A 17,592-nucleotide genomic window follows, 5' to 3' on the forward strand; every position below is an offset into this window, starting at 1 on the left:
AAGCAAACTGTGAGTGTGAAGAACACTGTACTCTGTATAGAAATTAAAAATGTGCCTACACGTTTTTATGATGTGGGCGTTCTTTAACTCATTATGATTCTACCAACACACATACACTATATGGACAAAAGTATTGGGACACCAGTTCATTCATTCTTTCTTCTGAAATCAAGAGTTTAAAAAAAAAGACGTAATCCTGCTTTTGTTGGAATAACTGTCTCCACTGTCCAGGTAAGGCTTTTTACTAGATTTTGGAGCATTGCTGTGAGGATTTGATTGCATTCAGCAACAAGAGTATTAGTATGAAAAATATTGGATAGAGCGCACAGTTCCACTGCTCCACAGCGCAATGCTGGGGGGGCTTTATACTCATCTAGCCCATGCCTAGCATTAGGCATGGTACCAATAGGTTTATGTTCTGTTGTACTGGCAATGCTTCTTTACAGAGTACCTGAATGCATATCTTTAGAAGGGGTGTCCACAAACATTTGGACGTATAGTGTACCTCAATCACAAGTGTTTTCTCCAAAGAGCCGTCTATTAAAAGGTCATTTAGGGAACTAAAAGTGTCATCACCGTTTCGGCCATTTCTGATTTCCAGTGTCTTGACCCGGGATAATTCACAACGTCCATCAAAGAGGGCTGATGATAATGCCAGGCAATGTTTGGACATATTCGTGTCATTGCTCTGGCTATGGATACTCCAACTGTGTTGTTTATGCTGTTCGTTCAGAATGAGCTGGAGGAACTGCGCTCTGAGATGCTGGAGATGAGGGACATATACATGGAGGAGGACGTGTACCAGCTACAGGAGCTCAGGCAACAGCTGGACCAGGCCAACAAGACCTGTCGCATCCTGCAGTACCGGCTCCGCAAGGCAGAGAGACGCAGCCTGCGCGTTGCTCAAACCGGCCACGTGGACGGGGAGCTTATCCGTACTCTGGAGCACGATGTCAGGGTTAGTGGCTATGCTTTAAAGAACCATATACAAGAGGGTTTTTTTGTATAAAAAAAAACTCTTATTTACACAAGAGTTTGCATTTGGTTTCAAATGGTTCTTTGGATTGCTGTGGTTCGATATAAAACCTCTGCCACAAAGAACCATTGGAGAACCCCTATAGTGTACCAGCCCACCGATTATGCGCTTTTTTGGAGAGTGTCTTCATGAAAAAGCATGGTTTAAAGGAAAAGTTGGATGGAAAGTCAAATTAGTATAATGGATCACTTACCCCAGATGCAACTCATCATTCAAGACATGATTATTATCAGAAGTGTGCTTTTCTAGTTTACAATGGGTGATGCTAAGATAAAGTTGCTAACACACAACAGGCTTGGACTGTCACCAATTTCATCTCAGTAAAGAGCAAAGTAAGTCATGCCGTTATTGGTCTGTGTGAAGCAGATCTGGATGTGCTTTGGGTGGGTTAACCCCTATTACCAAAGAATAGTCCAACATGGGGCTGTAGTTACTGAGTGCCTTTGTGTGTTAAGTGGTTAAGAGACATTTTTGGACATATGTCTATCAAGATGAGATTGGTGATAGTGTAAGTCCAGTGATTATTAGCAACGTTAGCCTAGCATTCCCCCTTTCTAAACTAAAGAATAAGAAGGCTGATTTTTCATCAAACCGTTCTTTACCATTGTGGTTCTTGCGTGCCTGCTTATGTGCTATTTTTCTTCCCAGTCGTTCAATGTAGGACCCTTTTTATAAATGCTAGTGTCTGCAACCTCTTTAAAGATCAAACCTCCACCTAATGTATGGGTTCTATAACAATTAAGGGTTTTCCCCAAGCCAACAACTATTTAAGAAGCTTTATTATTTAGAGTAACCATGAGTCATGGTGCTCAGTGTCATTTATGGGAAGGATCAAGCGTTCCTTCTCATTATGTCTTTTACTTTCACTGTTTAAGACCGTATAGGTTTTCCTTTTACCCTACCTGGCAATTTAATGGCTGACTGTTACTCTGACAGTGGTGTGTGTGTAAGGAAAAACTATGACAGATGCCATACATGACCCTCATTAGTCCAGGATGTGTGCTGAGATTACACAACACTGCACCAACTAAGTGTTATTTGAAGCTCAATATATGAATCAGAGTTCAGTGATTCAGTTCACATTGTGCAATTCTGTCTTTCTGGTGCCCTCTTACGCTTAAAACCGCACTACTAAAAACCCTCCTGAAGAGTGTGGCTGTGATAACATTTCAGGAGCATTAGTCAAGGAGTTTATACAGAGAGGGCATCCGAGTTTATACAGACTTGCTTAAGATGTCATGACTGTGTGTGTAGCGAGAGGCTTTCTTTTCTGGAGGTGGTCCAATTATCTTTTACGGTAAAATGGAGGGAAAAAATCCAGAGTGCTGTGCTTGCCAGCTGCTGTTTTGTGGCAGACCACTCACAACACAAGCATTTTTTGGTTTAAACTCATCAGCCAATCAGGGGAAGAGAGTTGTGCAGGAACGTTACAGCCATTAAAAGCCAATCAACACAGCAGGGGTAACCCACATCAATGTGTGCTTCCCTTGAACATTGCCCCATGCTATGCAACAAATTCCCCATGCTCTTGTTTATCCTTTGTAAGCATAAACCCATGACTCTTGGGTGTGTTTTGTTCGGTAAATGAAGCTATGCTGATTAAATTATGTTAATACAGTTTTAGAGGTGTGTGAGGATTGCAATACGCTGTCCATCTGAACATTTGGAACAGTGTATTGGAATGTTAAGGACCTATATCATGGACAAAATGGTTATGGATGTTAAAAAAAAAAACAGTCCATAAAGTCTATATATGAAACTACAGCAAAAACATGTTTTGAATTAGTTGTTTTTGACAAAAACCAACAACTCTACTTACATATATTCAATTTAGCCTCGTCCGCTTACAGCAGCTTACAGCTCTGCCCATTTACTCTGTTAACAAGTTAAATGTTGTGTTTTGCCCATGTTTTTTTGCATATGAAAGCATACAGCCATTCAAAGCACAGATCATTTACATATATCAGTCTTAAACGTTTGTTCTGTTGTGAATGTACTCTTTTTCTGACATCACAAATACCAACACCTCTACATATTTTCTTTTCAGCCTCTTACAGGAGTTTAGCTCTGCCTGTTTCCTGTGAAATTAAATAGAGTGTTTCTGCCTGGATAGTTTTTTGCATTAGAATAACTACAGGGCAGCCCATCAAAGCAGGGATCATGTAAATAAATCAGTCGTAAAGGTTTGGAAACAAAAACAGCCTGTTTTGAATTGTCACAAAACACAACACCTCTATATAGACCGTATTCAGCGTGTCAAGCTGTTCCCCGCCCATTTACTGTGGATTTACGTAGAGTGCTTCTGCCTGGAATGGGCTTTTCATGAGATAGAATACAGGGCAGCCAATCAGAACAGAGATATTTTACATATATTAAAGGTCCTGAAACAAAAACAGCCTTTTATGTTTACAGAATAAAAATAAGCTAAAAATGGACAGATGACACAATCCAGATGAACATCATAAATGGAAACATTTAGGATATGGGCCCTTTAAAGCTGTTTCACTCTCTTTAGGGGGTCTGTCATCTGCTGTCCTTTGTGGATACCACTGTCAGTGATCAAAACTAGGCATCTGAGTGCATCCTATCTATTTACAGATCAGCTGCGCTGTTTTCTAAGACGTGCTATATCGTTACGCAATGGCAAACAACAATGTTGTCACTGTTAGAGAGGATGTGTTACCTAGAGTAATCTGTATGTTGGTGACCAAATGCACAAGTGGGTACGCCTTTTTAAGTGTGTGTGTGTGTGAGAGAGAGGGTATATTTGTGTCAAGAACTGTGGCCAGGAGCATCAGTGGAGGAAGTCTCGAAGCAGCTGTCTGTGATCACTGCAGGCATACCCATGACTGGTCTATTTTAGAGGCATGTGGGAGAAATAGATACCCTCAGTGTGTTTTGGGCAAACTGGGGCAGTGTGTGTGTGTGTAAAGGAGAGAATATTCAGCATCCCAGAGCTCTCACAAGCCCTTCAGATCACCACAGAGGTGATTCCTGCAGCTTGGCCTTTAAAGATCATCACTTATCTCAGTCCCTCCAAGTCCTAGTGCTCCATTCAATACTTTTGGGATGAGTTGGGGAGTTGTGGATGAGGTGAGGTGATGATCATCCAACATTCTGACCTCACTAACGCTCTTGTTGTTAAATGCAATCAAAATAAGATGGAGATAGAATAACAAAAAGAAAGGAATACTGTAGCTCACCACCTCTAGGAGTTAATGTTCCCCTTGAATAAAACCAGCAACAATCCTGTGAGATCGTATTGTAATCACATGCACCCTGAATATGCTCTGGATATTGCCACTGGATATATCTCGTCCCTTCTTGTAACATTTTATGATCATAAATGCTTTGTAAGTGAGCACTGCTTTGAATAAAGCCCATTTAAGTCTAATGTCCCAAGGGAGCAAAATAAAAAATAAATCCCAGCTGCCCGAGGTGATGAGCGTTCAGTTGTAATGAATGTTTTGCCTGATGGGTGATTCATGGTGTACTTTGATCTAATTATGTCCAAATACTGTTCTTTCAGGTAGCAAAAAGCGTCTCCCTTCGGCTGCACAGTGAGCTGGAGGCCATTCAGAAGAAGAGTTCTCGGTTGGAGTGGGAGAATGAGGGGCTGCGTGAGCGGCTGCAGGATCTGGAGGTGGCCAAGCAGGTCCTACAAGCAGAGATAGACAAACCCAGAGAGGTACAGACATTGAACCCTAGCTGAACACACAGCTTTGAGCAAAAGCTCTTATGCATGACATCTCATGGATGAGCAGTTCCAGTACTTGTCATTAATCAAAACAAGCACAGTAGGACTTGAATAGTTGTTAAAAAGTCATTTGAGTGCACCCAACAAAGTTAACAGAACTGTGACTTGCATAATACACATTCTACCTTTTCATCAGTTCATTTAAAATAATCCAATGAATGCATTGATCTACTTTAAGGTGCATGCATTGCTGATACAGATGTACAAATGCAAACACACAGCTTGCCTAGTCCCTGTGGAGAAGTACTGCCAATAGAATAGGACTCTCTGGAGCAGATAAACATGAACCTATTGGCACCATGCCTAATGCCGGGCATGGGTCAGAGGGATAAAACCTGTTATATAAGGGTGCCCTGTATTGTGCCTCATTCAAAACCAGCCTTAAGCTGTGGAGCAGTGGAAATGTGTTCTCTGGGATGATAGTGCTCCATTCAATACTTTTGGGATGAGTTGGGGAGTTGTGGATAAGGTGAGGTGATGATCATCCAACATTCTGACCTCACTAACGCTCTTGTTGTTAAATGCAATCAAAATCAAAAACTATGCTTTAATACCCTTGATTTCAGAGGAAATAATGAATAAGCATATGTCCCAATACTTTTGTCCATATAATGTATAGATTGTGCTCAGTAAGACTGAATGTTAGTTGATGTTGTGATGCTGTGATGTTCCACTCTTTAGATGCCTGTGCTGGCAAGCATTACACTGAATAATTTCATCGCAAAAAAAGAGATGATACAGAATAGACAGTGAATATGAATGTAAACTGCTATGGTGGAAAGCTCTCCTTACACTGCAATATTAATATTATGTAAGACTTTCTGTGAGTTTCTGCTGTTTGAGGTGAAGAAAGGTGACCATATACCAGTTTTTGACCATATAAAATTAGATAAAATAGGCTATATCATCAGCTGTCAGAGTTACCGTCACATATATTCATGTCGAGGTTATATTCATGTTGGTTAGCTCTTTCTAGGTGGGTAGGAAGGCCTCCCCACTCAGCACCAGGCTAGTCAGCGTAACAGACCTGGTAGTTAAGAGGTCTCTTCTATGTTTGCTGAGCTGTCAAATGAGCTAGAAATAGCAGCACTACTCTTAAAGTCTAACAATCAACTTCTTTAGCCCATTAAATAATCAGTCTTCCATTCTAATCCTTAATATCTACTAACTAAGCAGTAGTTTTAACGTTCCCCTAAAGTTTGTGTCCTTTAGTGACCCAACAGCCTCGTCCTCTCACAGTGGGTTTGGGTTTCAGTCTGACCTTGACCCCAGCTATGTGTATGATGGGCGTGACCAACAGCTGACTGTTCGGGCAAAGCACAGCAGTATGAGATCTGAGGAGTAGAATTCAAGGCACAGCTGTCATTCTCGCCTGTGGGTGCAGGGAAGGAAAGCGAGAAGATAGATCGAGGTAGAAGGAGGGGAAAAAGGGAGAGACAGAGAGAGAGAGAGAGGAAAGAGGTTATGGAGGCTGTGCAACGTCCTATAAATAAAGCTACACAAGAGGTTCTTTACCGTCCCCCACTGGTTGTATGATGGCTAGCATGTTGCTAAATGTGGGCCATGCCTTGCTTTTACCTAGTGCATATAAATGTCTCTTTAAACAGGCAAAGGACTTCACATATTTGAATTCCTCCTTAAAACCTCATACGACTTCTTCTAAAAGGATTCATCTACGCAACATGACTAATAACTTTACTAATAATTCACTCCTGATTGCCTGCCGAGGCCAGGGACCCTGTAACGGCGTTGCCCCGCGGCATGCGGTCACTTTAATCCAGGATTCTGTGCTTAGAGGCGGATAGCTACAGCTCAGCTCAGCCCGTTCATCTCCAACAGCTGCTGCCCTGCTCTGATCCTCATGAACAGAGCAAATCACCCACAACCAGATTATCTAGCTCTACACTAAACACAGAGACATAATCAATAAAACCACCCACAAGATGAAGACATGGCCCTAGGCAAGTTACGACTGATTGTTGGCTCACATTCCCCTACAAAAGCACAATGATTTGTGGTCAGGGTCATTTGTTTCCGCTACAACAACCACTGTTGGCATTAACTCTGAACTGGTTATTGGTGAATCTGCTTATTCTATAAATTAAAGAGCCCATTTCATGGAAGTGGTTGATGTGGCACAACAGATAACACCACTAGCTGCCTGTGAGCTGCCACACCACGTGGGAGACTCTGGTTCCTTGGGCATGACTCCTAACATTATATTTGCCCACCTATGTAATACACACTCTGGATTTGAATGTTAGCTAAATGCCAAAAATGTAAAAAACATGCATAATCTGTAATAAAAGTTTAATATAAACATTTTTTTTAAATGTACAAACCACTCTCCAGTCCACCAACCAACCAACCACAACAAAGCCCATTTTGAATGAATCATGTTTGTGATTCAAAAACGAAACACATTTACAAGTGTCTGTTTATTTAGCCAAAAGGGCAGCCAATAAGCCAATCTGACCAGAGCTCATTTACATATATCAATCTTAAAGGCACAGAAAGCCTGTTCAATTCTAAGAGAATTTCTAAAGAAAGTTGGAAAGCAGACTGATTTGGTGTATAAACCCACACAAACATCATAAGTGAATGCAGAAATGTTGCTTATTGGCTCTTTAATTACAGTTTTGAATGTACTCAAGAACTGTCAGTAAGATGCTTAGCACATAATTCTGTGGCACAAATAATTATTCTAGAGCCGAGTTTGGGTCAGTGGTGCTATTTTTGTAATGCATGTCCGCTGGGAATGTCACATCCGGAGCAGTTTGTGCTTCTTAGAGCTGCCTAAACCCAGGCTATAAGTCAGACAGAGAGCAGACAGTGAGACTGACACTAGCTAGCATTCCTCTCATATTCAGAGCGGCATGCATGCTTTGCCTGTAGTAATGCATACAGGGTCTGGAGTGAATGTGAGTGAGTGGGCATTGTATGCACAATTGGTGTGCATTAATTGAACTAAATAAAAATGTGCTGTATGCGGATTGTGGTATAAAGGAGTTTATTTATTCATGAAAATGGATAGAAGGGGGGAGATTGCATGTTGCAGAGGAGCAACAGTTACAGTCTTCACAGCAGGCAGGTGTTAAAACACAGGCAGGCTGGCAGGCATACATTAAGGCAAATTCATGATTAAAATTAGAAAATGCAGGAAAATTACAAGGAAAAACAGCTGAGAAACATGTGGAAATATTGACAAGACTGCAAAGTACAGAGCTGAAATAGCGACATTTCCATGGAGGTATTTGGAAATTGTACGTGTATTTAAGTTGGTAAAAGAAAAGTTTTTTGCACATTTCTGAAGAAAATTTGTCACTATTGTATTGTAGCCTATAGCATAAGACAATAACCATGACTGGTGTACATTTGAAGGATTTGAAAATTTTAGCTCCAGTAATAATTATTTTTTTTTAGTTTTAACAGCTGTCTGCCAGCTGTATGAGGCTGTAGCACTAACATTGCACAGACACCACGGAAAACGGGAAGTGGCTGATGTAATGATGGCTAAAGATGCCACTTTGCCTCACCCACTGACCTCTGGGAATGCCTCATCAGCAGACAGTTCTGGGAGGACCAAAGATCCAGTGTAAAAAAAGCTCTCATATTTAGGCATTATATCGCATAATCATGTAGGTCCCCCTCGTGGCACCAAAACAGCTTTTGACCTGTTGAGTCAAGAACTTCACAAGACATAGCCTTCATTAACCATTTCAGCAATCTGTGCTACAGTAGCTGTGGGATCGGACCAGACGGGGTAGCCCTCACTACCCTCATACCTCAGGTTCATAGGTTGCCCTTCCTTGTAGCCCATACCAGGAACACCCCACAAGACCTTTCGTTTCGGAGAAGCTCTGACCCAGTCATCTGACCATCACAATTTGACCCTTATCAAAGTAGCTCAGGTCTGTACGCTTTCCCATATTACCTGCATCCAGCACATCAACCTCAAGAAATGACTGTTCACTTGCTGCCTAATATGTAGATCCCACCCCCTTTATCCTGCAGCTGCCAGTGTAACCAGATAATCAGTGGTATTTGCTTCACTGTGTGTTAAGCATGATTTCAGGTTGTAAGTGAAAAAGGAGCTGGAGTCTCCTCAGTAGAACCATTACATAGTGCAACTTATGAATAATAAGTTAATAAAAATAAATTAGCAGTGCATCCCAGTTACGCATCAATACTATCTGTGTTTCCACAGAATTCTCTTAAAAGGAGATCAAGCCTGAGATCAACAGCCAGCAAGTATGAGAAGAAGCCCGCTCCACAGGTGAATACAAATGATGCTTTTTCAGGATGGTATGTCATGATTGCACTGAGCTGGCATTTAATTTGCTATTCAGTCCAGCTTTCACAAAGCCGATGTCCTTTTAAAGTCCAGTCTCTTTCATTGCTGTATTTTCTATCTGCTTCTTTGAATGGATCTAAAAGTAAAACATGTCTGTTTTACAGGAAGATAGTGAAGATCTGAAATGCCAGCTCCACTTTGCTAAAGAAGAGTCAGCACTCATGTGCAAGAAGCTGACTAAGATGGCTGTGGAGTGTGAGAGCATGCGAGAGGAGCTGGCCAAGTACAGGCTGCTTTACGGTGACGTGGATTCGTCTCAGGCCGCCGCAGGCACCACCAGCTCGGCCCACACCCGTGAAGCAGAGGTCAAGGTTCATCTTCGTCTGGTGGAAGAGGAGGCCACGCTGCTGAGCCGTCGCATCGTGGAGCTGGAAGTGGAGAATCGGGGGCTGCGAGCAGAGATGAGCGAGATACGGGAAAAAGCTGGAGGAGGCCAAGTAGACGAAGATGAAATGATGGAGGTGGGGGGAGAGCGTCTGGCTATTCCCGTCTGCGTGGGAGTAAGCAGAGATGCTAATGGAGCGATGTGTGGTGGACGTTCAAAGTTTGAAGAGACAGCTACATCAGATGACTGTCCAGTAAGCCAGATCCTCAGAGAGGGGCCAGTAGGTGGAGAAAGAGACCCACTTGAAGACCTGGAGAAGTGTGCTGAAAGTGCAGAGAGTGCTAAAAAAGCCCAAAGTGAGCCAGGAAGCAGTCTTAGCCTGAAAGACCTAGAGGCCCTCCTTGCGGTTCGTGACCAAGCTGTGTTAGTCACATCAACCATCCAGTTGTTAACAGGCTCAGCAAAAAATGGCCTCTCCCCAACCTCTAACAATAATCTCATCTCTGGCTCTCCTTACCTCAGCAAAACAGAAACTGATTCTCAGTGCAAAACCCACCCATGGCTTTTGGACCCCATGTTGAGTCCTCTGACCAGTGGACTGGAGGTGCTACAGGCCCAGTTATGGGCCCTAGTTGCAAAAGTGGAAGTTCTTGTGAATTCCAGACCCACTGACCACAATTCAAAAGGCAACATTTCAGACTGTGGTGAAAGTATAAATACAGAAGAGGTGTTGGAGGCTGACAAACAAGCAGCACAGCAATGTCCTGCTGAGGAAACTGCTTTAAGTGGCAGTGTTGAACATACCTGCAGCCAGGACGGTCTTGAGCTACTCACACTGCAACTACGCTGGTTTCTCCAGCAATGGCGCCAAGGAGAGAGACCTACGGGGGAGAACAAGAGCCTTTTTGAGGTAAAGTCAGTGAGGCAGTTAATATGTTTGTGCCTTTTTAGTATGGTGACCCTATTTTTCTTGGACATGCCCTTTTTTCTGGGATGTAAAAAAATGCAGCGTATGTTTCTACTTAGTTGCGTTAGCTGTCTCTGAAATTGTGCCCTATTTACTCTTCTCTACATGCGAAAAGTCAGATCACTTTATAGATCACTATTATAAGTAACTGAATTCAACAAGGTAGTGAATGATTTCGGATATGTGAATCAGATCACTGCTGTGCAACTGCAGAGTGCGTCACATAAACAAACTGTCTTCCTCAGAAAGGTTCAAGTTATGCAAATTTTTAAACCAAACAATGTGATGGATATGGTATTCCATGTTATTACATGTCCATTTAGTGTACATTGTTTGTATACTATATGTTATGCTGCATTGTGGGATTGTTACAGTGCACAAAAATGCAAATCTGGCAGAACCACAAAGTAGCGCACTATATAGTGAATAGGGCTCAGTTCTGGACTTAGCTATTCAGCATGCATATGTATACAGCTTTAAAGGCAAAAGTCCTGTCTTCTCACTGCCACTAATGGTCTACATGTACCTGCATCTACATGCAGCTGTTGGTCAAACTGCTTAAGTCCCACCTTTTAACTGCTGCTACTATTTCCCACCACAGCCGACTGGCCACAGCCTATAATAACCTGACTTTTGCATTTGTTATTTTTTCTCATATTGGCATGAAAACAAAAATGAAATATAAAAGGTGATAAAAGTAAAATTATTTCCATGCATATCAATGAACACAGTTGTTTAAAATTACACTGGGTTATGAAGACCCAGTTGTAGTGTGTTTAATAATGAAATACTTTTCTGAGCGCTGTCTAATTGTAACTTAACATGTTTAGATGGACTTTCAGAAATATCTTCAAATCGAGGCAGAGTTACAGGCATCCAGAAACATTTGCAGCCCCTCTGCAGAGAATAACTCTCATGGAAAGTCCAGACAGGTATGAATGAGTATTGGGAATGAATGGGACCACCATTTTGACAGCATTTTGGTAAGGTACATCATATCATTACTCAGGTGTGCTCTCGTCTGTGCAGGTCAGCAGTGTTCTTCTCTCAGATCTAAAGGCAGTCCTGCAGGATCTAGCCTTCGAGCTGCAGGAGGAATATCGAGCCAGCCAACGCATTGCAGAACAGTTTGCACAAGCTAAAGCAGCATGGATAGTGGAATGTACAGAGCTCAAGAGCCTCATAGGCAGGGTGAGGAACCTGAAAATTTACACATAACTAGCCTATAACAAGCATTTAACATGTTCTTTATTGTGTTATGCAGGATTCTGTAGTCTAGTACTGAATTTACAATTTTATATAGATGTTAAATACAGTAAGTTTCCATTAATCCCTTCATAACCCAGCATGCATTACAATGCAAACAAATTGGTGTGGTTGGTGTGGCACAACAGATAACACAACAGATAACACCACTACCTGCCACTGAGCTGCCACACCATGTGGGAGACTGGGGTTTAATTCCCGGGCTGGGTGACTATGCTGCGCTACACCAATAAGAGTCCTTGGGCAAGACTCCTAACACTACACTGACCCACCTCTGTAATACAGGTAACCTTGTAAGTCGCTCTGGATTAGAGCGTCAGCTAAATGCCATAAATGGAAATGGAAATGGAAATGGAATCACTACAGGGCTCAGCCAACCCTGACTGCTGTCCTAGTCACTGAGCTGTAGACTAAGACACTCTATATGGACACAAGTATTGGGACACCTGCTCATTTATTGTTTCTTCCGAAATCAGGGGTATTAAAAAAGTGTTTATCCTGTCTCTACTGTCAACAGAACGGGTCCTACTAGATTTTAGAGCATTGCTGTGAGGATTCGATTGCATTCAGTTACCAGTATGTTAACTTATCCCAAAAGTATTGGATGGAGCACTGTCATTCCAGAGAACACAGCTCCACCGCTCCACAGCTCAATGCTGGGGGGGCTTTGTAACCCTCTAGCTCACACGTGGCATTAAACATAGTGCCAGTTAAGCATGGTGCCAGTTCATTGTTATCTGCTCCAGAAATTTCTATTCTATTGACAATACTTCGGTTTGGGGTCTAGATAAGCTGTGTATGTGCATTTGCACAGCTGTGTCAGCAATGGCTGCAACTTAAAATAGCTGAACATTAGAAGGGGTGTCCACATTACCACAGCTGAGAGCTTTATTACCCCCAATGAGTTCTTCTCACTCATGTTTATTTGAAATGGGCAGCCATGCCACTGTGAATGCAGCTGCGCTGAACAGGTTGGTTAGCAGCCAGAGTTAAAACAGGCCATATTTGTTTGGTTAGGTTATGTTGGTGGTGAAGGCTAAATGTAGAAGTCAAAGCAGTGGTTATAGATTTAATGTTACACTCATATGCATGAACTGGTTGCTCTTAAGGAATGTTAGCTTGAACCCAATGGCATGAATTACGGTTAAGACATGCAGGATTGAGGATAGTTTATATCAGAGTTTGTTTAATGGAGTTGGAGGTTTACTCGAGTACTCTCAGTCCCTTTAGTCTACGTTTTTTTGTGTTGCGCACACAGCTGGAGAGTACATCTGAAAGACTAGGTGCAAAAGGCTCTCCTGAACTGAAGATGGCACTGCAGAAGGACCATGTCGAGAAGCTTCAGCACCTTTTAGCCGAGTCCTATGCTGCCGTAATGGACTTGACACGACAGCTGAAGGTGTGTGAGCGGAACCGGAACTGTGAGAGGCAGGAGCTTCTAAAACACCTGAACCAGGCTCGTCTGGACTGGGATAAGCAGAACAAAAATGTCCAGGTAAGAGATTTCCTTAGTTTGAACCCTTAAACTATGTTTATAACAAAGTAATAAGCCACAAGAACTGTTGTTTCTCTTTCATCTTCAGCCTTTTTTTTACCCAAATTTCTTCCCCAATTTTATATTTTAGCCAATTACCCAACCCACCCATTAGTACTCTCCCCCATCACATGTAATGCTCCCGACACCTCATTTCGAACTGCCACAGATGCAGCGCCACCGGGCAACTTTGACAGGCAGCATGATCCAGGATTTGAAACAGCGGTCCTCGAGTCATAGTGGCAGTCTTAGCCCGCTGGACCACTCAGAGCCCCTAACCACAATTAAGTTAGTGTAACAGATCTAGAGCGGCTTGTTGCTTTTATAAAAGTCTGACAAAAAAATAATATGATAATATGCATTAGTGGTCAATGAACAATTTAATTCTTTATTATTAATAATAGCAATGAACAGATATTCCGCCAAGCAATGCAGTTGTTTAACAATGGGCAATATAACAGTCATAGATTATTCATTGAACACATAACTTGTCACATAAATACTAAATATATCCACATATGAACAATCATATTTTACAATGCATTGGAAATGTTAGAAGAGGAACTATTTTATAGTTGAGGTGTATTACACATCTCATAATCAATAAGATCCACAGCGTGAGTATTTATCTTGCCTACATAGTGGGGTTCAAAAGGCCACACTAATAATCTAGGATTTGTTCCCTTTAAGCCTGGAAATAAACAACACAAAGTTTGATTTTTTTAATAAAAAAAGAAAAAGAGTGAGAAGTAAACAATGTTTAATATAATCAAAGATTCGAGAGCTGCACTCAAAACCAACAACATCAGAACTCCCTCTCCCTTGAATATGTAGTTGTGATACCAGCACTACTTGCATATTTAATACCAGTGATTATTAGGCATAAAAAAACAGCATACTACTCAACTATTGGCCATGTTTCAAACTGTCGCTCAGGAAACGAGGGAGTTAGGCACGTATGTGTGAGGGTGGTATTTAGGCTAATCCTCTGTTGGGACTGCGGTACAGTAGGGCAAAGCGCAGACATCAACTGCAATCAGGACCTCGAAGTGCTTAGCCAGAGCACACAGACCGGAGACAGCACTACAGTAATTTAATAGATTAATAAGGACGTGACTATGAATTACATGACAGGACATTAAAAAAACTGAGACACAGACATGCATTTTTATTTTTTATTATTATTATTTTTTGTTTAAAAAGAACTTGGGTGTTGCAAATGACGGCAACATACAGCTGTACACACTACAGTGACTGTGCTGGGGTGAAATGAGGCCTGTGTCTTCGGAATTTATCCAAGATGTTTTTCTTGATCTCTGAGTGTTTCTGCTCCCACTCCTGCATACTTCACAGGCCGTAATCCCTCACTCCCTGACACACTTTTCCTAAATAAGACCGGCATTTTCCTCAAGTTATTGTGCCTAAACTGCTTAACACAAACTCTAATATCGTAGGCTGCCAGTCTGCCCACAACATTAAAATACATTCTTGTCATGCCTGTCTGTCCCCAGGCTCATGGATGTAAGACACCACTGAGAGGAGAAGAAACCAACAGGTCAGTTTTATCTCAGTAGTAACATCTGAACACATGGGCTTCACAGGCTAGCATTTATATTTGTATCCTCACACATTTCTGAAATCACGCTTTTTGATTTATGGGTGGGCTGCATTTATATGAACTTCTACCTTTGCCACTACTCTTCTGTTCATAACTGGGCCTGTAGTTCATCTACTCCACTGCTCAGGGAACTCAAATGGGGTCCGGAAGCCATCAAAGGGTCAAGTACTAACAGAAATGAATTTCTTCACAGGCCGAATCCTAAAATTGGCCAATCAGCACGTTTGTCCAGCAAGAACTGGTTGTACCTCAATCGAGAGGCAGCTCTTATGGACACAGAAGATCCATGCAAGACCTGGGACTGTCCCCTCATGCCTCCCAGCTTCCCTAATATGAACCTAAAGCAGGAATCAGCTCAGAAAAGCCACACAGCTCCAGAGAGAACCACACTGAGGATATACTACAGTCCCCCTTCGGCACGCAGAATCCACCTCAGCGCCGTGACAGTACATCAGGCCGAGTGTGAGGAGCCTCGTGATAGGCAAGGACAAAACTGCCACCTATCTTCATCTCAGCATATCAATGGAGATTCAGCCACTGTTTATGAAAGCTGGCTTGGGACTCTACCGCTTGAATGCCACAGTGCAATAGAGCGTGGTCCTGTTGATGCAGTAAGAGCCAGCTCTTCTTCTGGTTTCCAAACTCATGGACTTTCCTCTCCATCTTGCTTGGCCTTCAGTTTGGAGGTGTCGGCAAACATGAGTGATGACATGAAGGAAATGACAGCCAGTGTCCTGCAATCTTCCCACCCCAGCACTCCAGAAAGGAGAAGAGGGAGGGACTCTGGGAGCCATATTGTGGGACTGATCAGCACAGGAACCCAAACCAATACACAGCCACAAGTGAACAGCGTGGGTCTCCAGACTGAGGGCCCCAGAAGCATGTATGCAGGAAGACACTGGTCCCCCAGGGTCACCTCATTCGTATCTGGCCGTGCCCAGCCAATCTCCGTTTCCTTGGAGAGGATGTCTGGGCCATCAGAGAGGCTCCCCCCTTGCTCTACCTCACCCAAACTCCAACGAAGACACTCCACCTCCTCTCCATTTTTATCTACCTCTTCTTCTTCAAACTCCTCAAATTCTTCCACTTCCTTTACCTCATCTACCTTGTCGTCCTCCTCATCATCTTTGGCCATTTCCTCCAAGCTGGGAACATCTAGGGAGCGTGGTTTATGGAGTATTTCTCAGTGCAGTTCGGGTTCCTCTTCTTGGGGTCGTTCCAACACCCCCAGACCCAGCTCAGTGTCCGGAGGAGGCAGCGATAAACCCGCTGGCCGCAAGTCTGCAGGGATCCATAAGTATGGTCTGGTTCAAGAGTTTTTCCGTAATGTTTGTGGACGTGGAGAGAAACCCAACCCAGGAGGTGAGAAAGCACCAGCAGTCCGCAGAGATCATGCCGGTTCAGCAAGAGTAAAGAAAGCAGAAGCACCTCCTTCTCGCATTCCCGGTGTGCCACTGGTCCGGAGTGACAGCGTAACCAAAATTGTTAATCGCAGGTTTATGAAACAGGGTCAGAAGGATGAGCCAAGAACCGGCCAGCTACAAGCTCAGGGTCAGTGCCAAAGCCAGGCCAACAAGACACCTATCAGTAAGGACAAGGGCCTTGGTCCTGTTACTCTGGAGGTGAGTAGTATGTAGAGGCTAGCAAATTCATAAAAATGGGAGATTCAGCTGCATTAATATAATAAAAATATTATTAAATAATCATAAAATGATTATTGTTTATATTATATGATTATTATGTAAGTATTGTGTGGAAATTAGTGTTTAGTGTCTAATTCTAGGTGTTACACACTCCTATCTGGCTATCTCTTAAAATAACTGTCTTCTAACTGTCTTATAACTGTAACTGTCCTTCTCTCAGTAGCTTCCTGACACTGAATCTTTCCTTTCCTGCAGGACGGCTCTTGTGACTGCAGCTCAAGAACTCTAGCATCCTGCTTTGCTCGAGCATCACGCACCAACGTTCGCCATGTCCATGGTCACTGCAAACTCCGTCCACATGAATGCCCCACAGCAGCTGGTGCGAAACGGGATCCGATTCCTCAGTAACAGGCGGAGTCGCCATGCATATTGATACCACTGCCCAGCTGACAGGATTCTTTAGAGAGGTGGAGATGAGCTTAGAGCAGTGACTTTGCAGAGGTCGGAGCGTGATGAGGAAAATACCCATGACACAATATATACTGGCTATCTCCACCACTGTCCTCCTTTTCCAAGTGTATTGTGGACTGCTGTTGGATTTCTTTACTTGAGAGATTGTATTAAAGTGTTTAGGTTTAGTGGTTTAAATGGATATGATTAAAATGTATGGGAAAGATATATTGCATTTCCAGTGGCTTTTTATACTGTTTAATATATATTAGCATCACTGTCATGCAAAAACTCAATTTTTGCTGTTGTACACTTTTGACATTATCTGAAGTCAGTTGTTCTTTATATTGTATTAAAAATTCATAGAATAACTCCCAGATTACTTTATAAAACTTTTTTTTAATTCTACTGTAAAATGACCATTGGGTATACAAGTGTTTTATGTGTGACAGTGGCAATAAATAAATAAATAAATAAATAAATAAATAAATATATACTGACATATACTGTTAGATGGCTTAACAGTTAACTGTAAATAAAAGGAAAAATGTTAAAAATCACACTGTTTTGTTTGTTTTATTGTTTTATTTTATATTTTATAAATTATCATGTCCTGATTAGTAATTTGATTAGTTAAACTGA

General features: G+C 42.3%; 1 protein-coding gene across 1 annotated transcript in view; it reads left to right on the forward strand.

Annotated features, from left to right (window-relative positions):
* LOC140577005 (microtubule cross-linking factor 2) overlaps positions 1–17,254 on the forward strand; it is a 19,017-nt gene extending 1,763 nt beyond the window's left edge. The window contains exons 2-11 of the mRNA XM_072696762.1: positions 734–958; positions 4,566–4,724; positions 9,001–9,069; positions 9,252–10,382; positions 11,270–11,371; positions 11,469–11,630; positions 12,964–13,200; positions 14,751–14,794; positions 15,051–16,479; positions 16,756–17,254. Coding sequence (XP_072552863.1) covers positions 734–958; positions 4,566–4,724; positions 9,001–9,069; positions 9,252–10,382; positions 11,270–11,371; positions 11,469–11,630; positions 12,964–13,200; positions 14,751–14,794; positions 15,051–16,479; positions 16,756–16,908 — 3,711 coding nt within the window. The 3' untranslated portion in view covers positions 16,909–17,254. The remainder of the gene's footprint in view (positions 1–733; positions 959–4,565; positions 4,725–9,000; positions 9,070–9,251; positions 10,383–11,269; positions 11,372–11,468; positions 11,631–12,963; positions 13,201–14,750; positions 14,795–15,050; positions 16,480–16,755) is intronic.
* The last annotated feature ends 338 nt before the right edge of the window (positions 17,255–17,592 follow it).

This window comes from Salminus brasiliensis, chromosome 14 (genome assembly GCF_030463535.1).
Source record: "Salminus brasiliensis chromosome 14, fSalBra1.hap2, whole genome shotgun sequence".
Lineage (NCBI taxonomy): Eukaryota > Metazoa > Chordata > Actinopteri > Characiformes > Bryconidae > Salminus > Salminus brasiliensis.